Here is a 12664-nt window from a genome sequence, read left to right as displayed (position 1 = left end):
GAGAACCGCCGAGCGGCGGCAGCGGCGGCGCTTGCGCATTAAGAAACCAACGGAGTTGAGCCCATGGGTCGGTCACTATCACATAGGGAGAGAGGGTGGATGTTCTTCCATAGCTCCGGGGCCTTACACACACACACTACGTATAAAACACGCATGTGTGTCTCTCTGTGTGTGTATAATATATATTTTCCAGCGCTACAAAAGAAAAGAAAAGAATAAAATCCCGAGGAAACACTGGCGGAATGAGCAATGAAACAAGTGATGAAACGTGACAATGACGACACTCTTAATCTTCTTTGAAACTCTCAAAGAAAAGTTTTTGTTTTTCTTTTGTTACTGTGAAGGCGGATGTCGACTCAGTGTCTCTTCCAGTTGGGTAGACCATGGGTGAGCTCCTAAACGGACATGTAAAAAGTAGTTTGGTCATTTGAAATATTCAACGTTTGAATTTTGGCGCTGAAATGTGTACGAGTTTATACCGCAAGATTTGAGTGTCTGCTTCGAGTGGCGGATCAATGCCGTGGCCAACTGGACGGCTTCCACGCTGGACGACGACGGAGAGCGGACGGCGTCGACCACGACCATGTAATTCCAGGGCTGGGCAGCCAGCAAGGCGAACTGGGCGGGCGGAAGTGATCGCTGACAGGAGCGCATCAGTTGCGAGAGACAGGCGAAAATTCGGTTCTTGGTCGTCGACCCGTCGGCACTGCGCATCGTCCAGTTGACCAGCGTGGACCACAAGTGTTCCAGCAAGCCATTCCTCTCCTGGCTGCAATAACGGTGGTGTGGCTGCTGGTTCACTGGGTCTCTGTCGTCATCTTCCAGTGAAGGATCGATAAGTAGACGTCGGTTGGTAGTCGTGGGAGTGACCGGATCGTCGTTGTCGGGAGTAGCATCGCGTAATAGCCAGTCGAGCAGCTGGAGGATAACATCCAGCGACTCGGCAGCTTCGCCGTCCATCCCGACTAATCCAGCCGTCAGCTTTCTGCTGAGACGGGCCATGGAAACACGAACGGGCGAAATGACCTATTGATAATGTCGAGACAAGAGAGAGAACAAAAGAGAAGAAAATCATCAACAAAAATCCGACTGGCTGGATACGAGCGAGAGTCTACCCATGAGTCCCACAACGAGCATATGGATCAATGATTTGGGTGGGGGGGTTTGTCCGACACAAACGCCACTCGGAGCATTGTTGTTTGGTAGTACAACAACAGCAGTAACAGCTGGCTCTGGCTCCCATTCTAGCTCCTCCTTATACATACACCACCCCCACCCAGCCACCAAAGTCTTTCCCAGTACCGTTTTGGCACCACTTCTCCACCAGAAAAAACAACAACTTTTTTATGGTAAATCAATGATGCACGGCCCGTTACATCACAGAAAGTTTGTTTTATTATTTAGTGAGAGTCGTTCATCATCATGTTGGCCCATCAAAATTAAAGCGACTAAATAATTTCTGGGTTAATTTTCTATTTTTCAAAAACGAACAATGGAAAAGCTGGGCCGATGTAAGACAAGCGAAAATGGACACTTTGTGTGCTGTCGGATGTGGGATGTCCCCCTTTACATTTTCTTTTGTGAGTTCTTATTTCGGTTAGTAGAACTTAGCAAAGAAGAAGAAGAAGAAGATGAAACTGGGCGAAAAGCCAAGACGGAAGAGATGAGGGGGAGGACAACTATTGTGAGCGGAGCTTATGACGGACGATGAGCGCACACACACGTCTTCTTATTCGCTCCTTCAATCCATCCATCCATCCAACCATCTACATCTATCCATCCATCCAGCGATGAAAAAAGAGAGAAAAACCGCCCGAGCAGAGTTCGTTCAGGCGAGAGAATTTTCACCATCATCACCCACCCCTCGCATCCTCACCAACCCCCACCCGTCAAGGAGCAGACGAGGCATTATTGGCCTCCGCCCTCGGGGTGCTGGAGGGAGAAAAAGGGTATAGAGGGGTTTGAAGAAGGTCCGTCTCTCTCTGCTATCGATTTGTGCGTTCAGCGGTTCGTATTTAGACCTTAGCCAAGAAGAAAGGAAGAAGATAGAGAGGAAAAACCGGCCATGGGTTAGTGTGTGTTGGGCTGCCGGATGAAAGAGGAGAGAGAGTTTTGAATGGGTGGGGTAAGCTCCTGGCCCCCTATCGAGTCGAGTCCGAAACTTGTACACAAAGTGTGCACCACTCTCGGATGAGTTCCAACAACTTTTGGAAAAACAATTTTTCCACGATAGTCAGCGAAAGTTCGGTGGGACGAAGGACTTAGATAAATATCAACGTCGTAGTCGACAATCTGACCTTTAGTCGGTGGAGATGATGGAAAGCGGCCATGGCCGCCACCAATTGGGCCACGTTTCGCCAGACTGGAAGCTCATCCCGTCGATAAATCTCGTCGACAAATTCGATGAAACTTCGATTTTCCATCACAATTTGGCAGAGCACTAGAGAAGTAGGGGGCCAAACAGTCAATCAATAAAATAAAACGAGTGATTAGTGACGTCGGAATAAGTAATGACATCATCTCTCAATCCTCCAGACGGACGGAGAGAGAGGGAGGAAATTACCACGAGATGAAGGGGATGGAGTCGTTTCGGTTACAGACAAGAGTAGCACCGACTCCAAGTAGCGGCAACTCCAAGACCAGAGATCCATCGCGCCCAATTTCACCTGCATAACACATCACACGCCGGAGTAGCAGCACATCAGCAGGAGCAGGAGCGTCGGAAATGGAGAGAACGTCAGAGATCTTAATGATTAATTATTCACACAAGTTACGTAGACAGTTTGAGAGGGAGCTAGAAGTTAGCCTTTCAAGTTATATAACATCTCGCTCAAGAGTCAAAAAGATAAAAACCGGACAACAACAACAACAAAAGGATCCAGCTTGGAAGTCAAATCGATTCACGCTCTCGTTATTATCATAAAGGAGAGCTGTAGATAGGATCGATAAAAGCTGTACACTCGAACACACTGGGATTTTCTGAGCTTCTGCTGCTCTTAATCTAAAAAGCGTCTGGAACGAAATAAACAAAAGAGATTGGGCGAGTGGGATGGAAAAAAAAAAGAAACGGGGTCTGGGTGGGCGATAAACAAGTCTTGAGAAAATCGATCGGGACCAACCCCACAAGAAATAAATAATAAAAGAAGAAAGAAAGAAAGTCATCGTCACCTGGTGCTGGCCAAAGCGAATGGTGCGGGGCAGGAACGAGACGAGGGCGGCGACGATGGCGGGATCCCTCCAAGCAGAAATCGAATCGTCCGAGATGACAGCATCCGCCACCGGTAGCCCGTAGCGTTGACGACTTGATGACGACAGGCGACAGAGCAGACGTAAAGATCCTATCAATCGAGCTGGGCGACAGAGAGGAGGAAGGGATAGTGGATTATGTATAGTGCACAGCTAGATCACAGGAGCAAATAGTAATAATGCCAGATGTTATAATGACGTTACAGTAATTGTCATCAGTGACGTCTGTCAGACGGAGGAATCGCGGAATGTTGTACTTGATCATCCGGCCAATGGCCACTCTCATCGACTCGCTTCCGGCGGCTACTCGCTCCAAAATGGAAGCCACACAGCAGCTGACGCCGGCATCTTCGTGGAAAGCCAAATCCTTGATCGAAAAATTTAAAAACAAAAATAAAATGGAAAGAAACTCGGCAAAATGAAATGGAAAACTTACGAAAACGCTCAGGAGCAAAACATCGTCGGATCTTTCCAGGCACAAGTTGACCAGAGTTGTGGCCTTTTTACCATCGACATCATCTTCATCGATCCAGAGGAGGATCTAAAAATAAAAATAAAAAGATGTAGTAGTAGTAGTAGGGGGGAAATGGATGTAGATGAAAAAGCTGAGACTCTTGGCTCAGCTTCTTTGATGATGAACTGCTCCTGCCGCCACATGGCGCGCGGCGTCGTTGTCGGTAATGAAGTAGTAGACTGTCAGGAGCGAGCGGATATAGACAGCAGGAGCTATACATACCATGTAGGATCCCAAGTAGGAGGCGATATCCTTGAGAGCAAAGGCCCATCGCATTAGAGACAGATGGGGCGTGTAAATGCGACGGAGCCACGGCAGCAGAAGCGAGCCATTGGGCTGGAACCATTTCACCAGATGGACAAAAGCTTTTGAGGCTTCGTGGAATCCATCACTGTACCTCTGCATGCGAGTGGAAGAAGAAGAAGAAGAAAAGGGAGGGCACCCCCATTGTTGCCAAGTCCAATTAGAAAATCATTTGTCAGACGTCGTCATGAGCCAAAAGGCAAATCAAATCAGATCACAAAGTCTCGGCGAAAATAAAACCTTACGGCAATGAGGAACCAGACGGAGCGGAGAAGATCGGGATCGTCCATGTCGCAAGGGGAATGAGTCAGCATCAAATCACCAACGGCCGTCAGGAGGGCCTCCGAGTGATCACCGGCGAACGGAGCTTCCCTATGCGGAACAACACGGGCGCAATCATTAATTCCGGCAAGTTCAATTCAACCGCACACATCTTCTTCTTGTTCTCTTATTTTTCTTTTCTTCGCCTTGTTACTTTGATGTCTCGCATAATTCCAGCTGATAGAGCAAGACGAGGGCGGAGCACTTGGCTCCAAACGGCGACCTCTTATCGTTGGTGATCCAGTCGGACCATTCCGCCAGGGCGGATGGAATGGAGCGGACCAAACCGCGGAGGGTGGCGTAGTGGTGGTGGCGGATTCTGGTGGTAGGAGCCAAAGCGGACGGTTGCTCCTGGTTTCCGTCGAGCGAGCGAGCCAGAAACCAAGTCAGGAGCTCATCCGCCGAGTCCCTTTCAGCCGACGCCGGGCTCGATCCTCTCCGGGCATTGTAGACTCGACTCAGCAAGAAACCGGCTTTCAATGCCGCCTGGACGTAACCGGCGCCAGTGGCGGATCCCGTCGCTAATTGGACCAGCACAAGAAATAAATCGGACCAAAGATATTCTTTGTCGACCTGTCAGTAAAAGAAGAAAACAAAACAAAATAAGGGCGGAGTAAAGTATTGATTTTTGACTCCACCTTGACGGGGTAACGTGATTTTATTTTTTATTCCCGTTCTTTGTACGTTACGTACTTGCTGGAACGCAGTAATGAGCTCGTCGATCGTAGCGACAATGAGATCAATCAATTTATCGAGCGACTCCTGGTAGGACGCTAGTTGGGCGCTGTTGGCCGACGCGTAGGAGCTCAAACGAGCGCGAGGGTCGTCCGTCAAGTAGACAATCAATCTGAATCGATTGGACACGGGTGGAAGGGAAGTATAAAAAGAAAAATTCAATTTCCTCTTTTTTTTCTTGTTTTCCCCCTCATTTCGATTGGCTAATTATTTCAATCAACTTATTTACCCGGTAGCTGAAGAAAGCATCCGAATCAATCCTTGAAGATGGATCCTGCCCGTTTCGCTCTTCCACCTTTGATTCAAAAAGGAGAAATGATTGAAATCTGAGATAAAAAGGGAGAGACTCTTTTTATACTTTTTGTCGGGAGGAGCCAGCGATTTGACGCAGGATCGGATCAATTCAGAGACACGATCCAGCGGAATCGGCACGGGCAGATTTTTCCTGTCCAGGAGAGCGGCCACCAGGTAAACGCCGCCCGTTTCCAAATGAAGAGCGCACGAATCGAGTACCATGTTGGCGATGTGACAGGCCACGTGGAATCCGCCGTTCGACTCATCCGTCGACGAGACGCACCGCTGCAGCAGCGACTCTTCTCCGTCGTACCTACCAATTAAATAATTAGCAATTTCTCATTAATAAAAAAGACCAAGTGGAAAAGAATCACATTCCCCAATTTGTCCCCTTTTTCATTACACCCCGGAATAATTCCGGAATTCCATCGTTTTCCGGAATTATTCCGGAATGACTAGCTGGAATTTGATGGAAACAAAATCAAATTCCGGACTCGTTCGGGGGAATTTGATTGTCCTTTGTCCCCCATCGATTGAGATTTTCTACACTGAAAAGGTCGAAAGGCATTCCAGAACCACTTGACAGCCGTGGGTGAGTCAAAAAGTGGCGCCCGCCATTTCTGTAAGGCGACATGCGACGGCGCCATAACTCGGCGCCTTCTCGTGAGTGCACAGGGCGGATTTTATTAATAATAACAGCGGTACTCTACTACTTGCATCTAGTACATTATTCCTGTTTTTCTCTCTCTTTCTCGGCTATATATAACTCAATAGGCGGCCCATGTGTGTGTGTGAACGACGCACCTGCTGCCTTTACGAGAGTCCCCCACCCTAACCCGTGATGGATAACTATTCCGTGCGTGTGTATTCTTACTGTTACCCCCAACAGCTCAAAAAGTGGAGAAAACTCTAGCACCCAAAAAGTTGGCACACGGGAAAAACTTTGACGGATCACGGCATCATCATAAAAGAAAACCCCAGAAACAAGTTCGACTGGCCTCTCTCTCTGTCCGGATTAAGGTCGTTATGAGCACACGACACACAACAAACAAATAGTTAATGATTTCTTTCAAAGAGATTCCCGCAATTCTTTTATTTGCCATCTGGGCGACCGATGGGCATCTCCCGGAGCGAGTCGCGTTCCCCCTCCCTTTTCTCTATTAGCCAAGGGTCTCTCCTTCCGTGTGGCCGATCCGGCAGGATAAGAACGGATGGATGCGGACGAAGAAATGGGATCCATCCCTAATTTGTCCTCGTTGCTACGACACTAGGCCACGCAAACAGAAACAAATTTGTGTCCAATGTCGCCGGGGTCTCTCTTTTCTCCCATTAAACAAATAAGAGCCCAACAACAACAACAAAAAGGAAAAATGATGAGATGGAAAAATACGCCGCCTCCCACACACAACACTCGAAACTTTCTTTGCCCGTCGCCGTAACTAAATAATCTTAAGGGGGGACCGAGTTGATTGTCGCTCCTTCCTTCCTCAATTAGAGAAGTAGGAAGAAAAGGGAAATGTTTTCTTATTTTTACTTGGAGAGCATGTCGCTGAGGAGGTGGACGGCGTAGGCGACGATCAGTCCGCCACTCAAGGCGCTGGCGTTGCTGTCGGCCAGGTGAGGAATGACTCGCAGTAGCGGCTCCACGCCCAGGATGACGCATCGGTGCTGGAAAAAGGGCGGACAGCGGGACAAGTGATGCAGACAGCGCAAAGCGAACCTGTCCAGCAGCACCAAACAAGAAAAAGAAATGAGAATATCATCAAGCGGAATCCCGGACAAATTGAAATGTGTAACTTACTCCAATAACGGCAGATGGTTAGCGTAAAGGACGTCGTACATCAATTCGGCCAAATCTTGCTGCTCCATCAAGACCGTCATCATCTGAGGGCCGTCCGTCAGCTGGCGACATTTCAGCAGCAAGGCGTCCAGCACCTGTAAAGCGGCCACCTGCGTCGGCCAAAAATCCAACGGTACAATTATTTTGTTTTTAATTCCGTAAAAATAGATATCGGTCAATCATCATCTTCGTGAATGTATATCTAAAAAACCAAAAGGCTTTTTATTTTTATCTTTACCTGTATCTCTGGCTGGCTGCGGAGGATGATGCGTTTCAAACCGTTGGCCGTGGTTGACAACAGCTGTTGAGTTTTCGAGCGGCCATTGTCGTCGGGTTGTCGGCTGTGCTCCGGCTGTTGCAAATCCTCTTTGATCCAAAGCATCAGAGCGAAACCTGTTACATATCGTCCATTTTTATTTAGACCAAAGCGAAAAATAAAAAAAGGTTCGAGCGTCAGTCGAGCGGAACTAATCAAGGATCTTGCGAGACTAACTGGAACCCAATAGATTCTATTAAACCCCAGTCTCTCTGTGTATGTCTTTCAATATGTATACTGGGTCCGATTTGATGCTATATTCTATACGTGAGAAAGAGAGATACTTCTTTTGTCTACTAATACCCAGGGTGGAGCAGACCAACTGTTGGCATTGAGAGTTTTGGAGAAGGCGGGCCAACTGGAGCATCAGGATCGGGCGTCTGCCGGGTCGGATAAGAATTCCATCAGCGTCGCCGCTCCTGACGATTGGATCCAGCAGAGCGACGACGTGCAGCGCGACAAACTCGCTCAAGTGATCGCTCAAGTGTTCCACCATCTCATTTTCCAGTTTGGCTGCCATGATGAAACGGATGGAAACATGAAAATATATACATCAAACAAGGAAAAAGAAGAAGAAAAAACATTTCATTAAAAATCTGAGAGAGAGAGGAAACTCTGTGCAGGATGTTACGTCAAGAAACATGTTGATCGATTTTTCCTTATTTGTGTGAAGAGAAAAGAAAAGTCTTTCTTTCTTTTGTTATTGTTTTCATTTCTGTAGGCATGGAGATGGATAAGGTTGTGAAGGCCGACCAGCAGGTGACAGCACCACCTCCGCAAAGTTGTTGCCGTGTGTGTCTGTGCGGGCTGATAGGTGGGCTAGAGTTAGTCTAGTTAGAAATTTGTTTGTATTACCGTTTTGGCTGATGGCCAGGGCCACGGCCGATGAATTCAGACGGGCAAGACGCTGCATGACACTGAGGTAAGGCACCCATTTCTCCGGCTGGTCCAGGTCTTCACCAATCTACTCCGTTCGATTGTTGACATGTATAAAACACAAAAGAAAAATCATTTAAAAAAATAACAAGACCAAAAACTTTGGCGACAATATGAAACCGTTCAAAAACGACGGCGGCGAATGTTTCCAAAGAACTTTTGAATCTCGTTCGCCCAGGCTAAATTAAGTCTTTGCTCTGTGTGTGTGTCTGCTCCCAGGAAAAGGATCCACCCTGAAAACTGTGTCCCTCGGCTAATTTCAAACGGTCGCCATTTCTTTCCAGTGAAAAAATTCCACCTTCAACATTCTCCATCGGGGGAACAAAAATATCAGCCACGACTCTAAATGCTTGTGGATTTTAAAAATAATTACTGATTCGCACAGGAGCCGCACATTGTGTAGTGACGAGAGACAGTGGGCGGTAAGGAGAGAAGGTACATACACCCACAGGCAGACACACAGAGAAGAAGAAAAACGGGGCGGTGCCTCGATGATGCCAAGTTTGTTCGTCTAAAATTAAACCTGGGCGAGTTTGTTCGACGGCCCCGGTCCCTACACAAGAGAGCCTAAATATGGACGGCCCCCATTTCTTTCTCTACTTTTCTTTTTAGAGAAAAATTAAATTTCTGACCATTTTGTCTTTGTGTTTCACTTGACGTTAAAATATCAAAGATAAAGTTATTAGGAGCCCCGGAGAGTATAGAGGATCCTTGTTTGTAGAAGATGGTGTGTTTGGCTTGGACAAGATTTTCGGTCGTTTGGAATGCCCGGCAAAACTTTTTCTTCCTGGCACAATGGGAAGGCGTAAAAGCCACAAGATGCCGCGCAACAACAAAAAATGTTGGGGTTCCGGCCTCCGCTGGAAAAGGAAAAAAATCAACAGAAAAAAAGGAAAAAACTGATTCAAGAAAAAAGTTATTTCAACGACGACGAAGGTGGTGGACGACCGGTCTGAATATCTTTTTCGGCCCACCCTGAACTTGTGTGTTCCTCTAATAATAATAAGACGGGGATAACGAGAAGGTAACGTTGCCAAAGCTTAGTACGCTTGATGGAAATAGGCCAAACGCCTCTCTCTGACTACTCTTAAACTGTACACTACTTCTTTTCGGGAAGTTGTGGCATTTGAGTCACATTTTGGAATGTCCTTTGGGCTGTCATGACATTGAACGCCATTTCGATTAGACTTGTACGTGCGTCGTTGGGGTTTTTTGATTCTATAAATATGAGGAATATATAAAAAGCTTCCGGTTGATGACGTGTGATGATGGGTCTAGGCTCCCCCAGCCACAAATGAGACACGTGGCGTCGTAATCACTGGAACATTGTACACAACTCTAGACGATTACGAAAAAGAGAAAAAAAGAGTGTGGGATGAAGGAAAGTTCACGCTCGGTCACCTTTTGAACGCAGTGCGTCAGCACGTTATCCAAGACGGTTTCGTCGCGCAAGACGTGATGATAAAGTCGGTAGACGGCTTCAATCGCCAAATCGACGACGTCCACTGAAGTTAAACTGTCTGCACAAAGAAAATTGGGGGAAACAAGATATCAGCAAACAGAATTGTACATTATGAATAAATAACAGCACACACACACACACTTTGACCGGCAGCAATGTGTGTGGAATGAGGTCATGGTGACCGTCCAAGAATCGAAATCAATCCCTGTCTGGCATACCCAAAAGCGTGTTGAGGACTTGTGAGGAAACATTGCGATTTTTCTGCAACAGCCTGGCCAGGTTCTTGCTGCTGCAGCTGCTGTTCTCTTGCTGCTGTAACGAGGGTCGAGTGACGTCAGGGTTGAGTCTGTGGTTCAAAGTGGCCAGGGCGAAACGACGATGGATTTTCAGCCTGCTACTCGAATCGGCTCGGATAATCTCAATTAGACATAAAAGACACGTGTCGTCTGAACGCCATTCAAGGGCGTGACTTCGATGTGTCTCACTTACTAATTCGCTCTCACGCATTTTGTATGTCAATTCGTTTGTGTATCAATGCAAATGGAGACAATCAAACAATCAAACAACACTCAGCCAATATTCGACGTTTCTCACCTTTTCCCCCCAAAATCTTTTGTTTGTTTAATCGTCTTCTGCTAGTTGTCGATTTCGACCGCCAGGGCACCGATTTTTCTTGAATGAAAAACAAAAAATGGCGTAACGTCAATATCGATATTTCTGGGTGACGTTTTTCTAGAATATGATGACTACACAGTGACGGAATGCGATGGCGCAGATCTAATAAGCGGGACAAGTGCCCATTCTTTGACGACACACGAAGAAGAAGAATAAAGGGCAGCAAAAGCTCATTAAGAGACGGAAAGGTGATGAGAAAAGAAAAGAACTTTGGACCAAAAAGTTAAAAGGAAGAAAGAGGGGAGACCACAAGAAGTAGGTCCGCTCTATTTATAATTCAAGAGAGTTGGCTCGGGTCGAACCCGAAAAAAGAGTTTTCTTTTCTCCTAGAGCACAGAAAAACTGCCTCCCTCATCAACGCTAAACTCTCAACTTTGCATTTCCTGGTCTGACTCTTTTTTGTTCTTCAAAATGTCGGAAATGAAACGAAAAAGTATTAACGTCAATTAAATAAAGTAATAATAAATTATTAAAAAATACAAACCCGGATGGATGAATCATCGTGTTCCGGTTAGGTCAACTTCGTGAGTTTAACCCCGTGAAAGTCCTTTTCCTTGTTATCATGTGGGTCCAGCAAGTCGATTAGTCAGCGAGGTGAGCTAGAGATAATTTATATAAGAGTGTATAAGAAAAATTCTCTTTAGCTATACAGCTCTCGCGCGTTTTGTTTATTCTATTCGTCTCTGCCATCCAGCCGAGAGTGCAAGGAGAGAAAAAGTTTCCGAATTGGATCTCTGTCTCTCTCTACATATGCTCTGCGTTTTTCTCCGGCGGAGAGTTTCGAAAATAGACGGGCGGCGAACTGGTTCACATACACAGCAGCAGCAGCATAGCGCAGTTCAGTGAGCTGCTGCTGGCACTGTCTGCCTGCTGCCGAGGATCATTTGCAGACACACACACTCCGTTGTGTTTCTATCTCCATTCCAGGCCTTGCAACTATGCAGGATCACGAATAGTTTCCTACACACAAATAAAAGGATTTTAGAGTTGATGGAATTAATCATTTGAGAGAGATTCCACCTCACATAAATATAGTCGATCCCCCGCGTTAGTGAACAATCTAAGCAAATAATATTAAGGATGTATAGACGCTCCAGCAGCAGCTGCCGGAGCGTGTAGGTTTCGGCAGGTCTTATTCCGTCACCTTATGTCTATAAAAAGACCCGCGTTCGCCGCGCGGAACTCGAAACGTATAGATGCCCCAGTTTCTTTCACGGGGAAGTTTCTTTTGTTTCTTTTAATTATTATTATCTTTTTAAATCCTGACTTCCCGATTTTCATATCAACTGCTGTCGATGATTTTCGGGCGTGATTTCAAAAAGAGGTGGACACCGCCTATCGCTCGTTCATTAGCACCGCCACCGCATTACGTAATTGGGCAGTAGTTTTATATGCGGAATGGAGGAGAATCAACCCTCCGATGTGGCGATTGAATTGATCGCTATCAAAACCATTACAGCATTTATAGGTGTAATGGGGAGGATTATTAGATTACGTAACAGCTTAATAATATTATATAAAAGCTCTAGAGTGAAAAGATTGACACTGGTAGAGCTGCTCAGCCTTTTGGGTGTTTTCGGTTCGTGCCAAAAAAAGCTTTTCACCCATTTCTCTCTGTGTGTTTGTGCTTCTTCTTGCGCGTTCGATTTTTGTTTTTGCTCGGCGTGAGCGAGAGAGGGGAAGAAGCGCCTTGTGTGCACGCCCGCATTCCATCGCTCACGGCTCCTCTGTCCTTGTTGCGCGGCTGCGGGAAAAAAGGAACGAAAGGGAATGAAAGCGACAGAAGAGAGAATATCGAGAAATAAGAGAGAAGCTGTGCGCGCTGAATATACGGGGGAGGGCCACCTTAAAAAGGCATGGGCCTGCCTTTGAGACGTGTGTGCAAGTTCTACCTTCTCCTTTCGTCTCTCTCTCCCATGTCCGTTCATTCGCCTTTTTGGCCCTTTTGGCTCTCGGCTCGAAATACTTGAGCCCCGGCCGTCACAAGGAATTGAAAAGGAAGAAGAAGAAGAGGAAGAAGAA

General features: G+C 46.6%; 1 protein-coding gene across 3 annotated transcripts; it reads right to left on the bottom strand.

Moving 5' to 3' along the window:
* Positions 1–164: 164 nt before the first annotated feature.
* On the bottom strand, positions 165–11487 carry LOC124336875. 3 transcript variants are annotated; one of them, XM_046790761.1, is made up of 22 exons: positions 11293–11487; positions 11127–11241; positions 10186–10639; positions 9907–10025; positions 8425–8533; positions 7873–8082; positions 7492–7646; positions 7215–7363; positions 6948–7133; positions 5478–5726; positions 5349–5414; positions 5078–5231; positions 4539–4957; positions 4309–4435; positions 3983–4159; positions 3683–3787; positions 3451–3613; positions 3169–3350; positions 2564–2666; positions 2298–2440; positions 480–1026; positions 165–395 (listed from the first exon to the last, which is right to left on the bottom strand). In XM_046790761.1, the coding sequence occupies exons 3-22, from the start codon at positions 10472–10474 to the stop codon at positions 334–336; spliced, it is 3714 nt and encodes a 1237-aa protein (XP_046646717.1). In that variant the 5' UTR covers positions 10475–10639; positions 11127–11241; positions 11293–11487; the 3' UTR covers positions 165–333. The 3 variants fall into 3 exon arrangements, with proteins under 3 accessions (XP_046646717.1, XP_046646719.1, XP_046646718.1); XM_046790763.1 differs by lacking the exons at positions 9907–10025; positions 10186–10639; positions 11127–11241; positions 11293–11487 and adding exons at positions 8626–8813; positions 8879–9555; XM_046790762.1 differs by lacking the exons at positions 9907–10025; positions 10186–10639; positions 11127–11241; positions 11293–11487 and adding an exon at positions 8626–9555.
* Between the last annotated feature and the right edge of the window lie 1177 nt (positions 11488–12664).

This window comes from Daphnia pulicaria, chromosome 4 (assembly GCF_021234035.1).
Source record: "Daphnia pulicaria isolate SC F1-1A chromosome 4, SC_F0-13Bv2, whole genome shotgun sequence".
In the NCBI taxonomy this organism is placed as follows: Eukaryota; Metazoa; Arthropoda; class Branchiopoda; order Diplostraca; family Daphniidae; genus Daphnia; species Daphnia pulicaria.
Note: the sequence above shows the minus strand (reverse complement) of the source record. Positions and strands in the feature narration are given on the sequence as shown.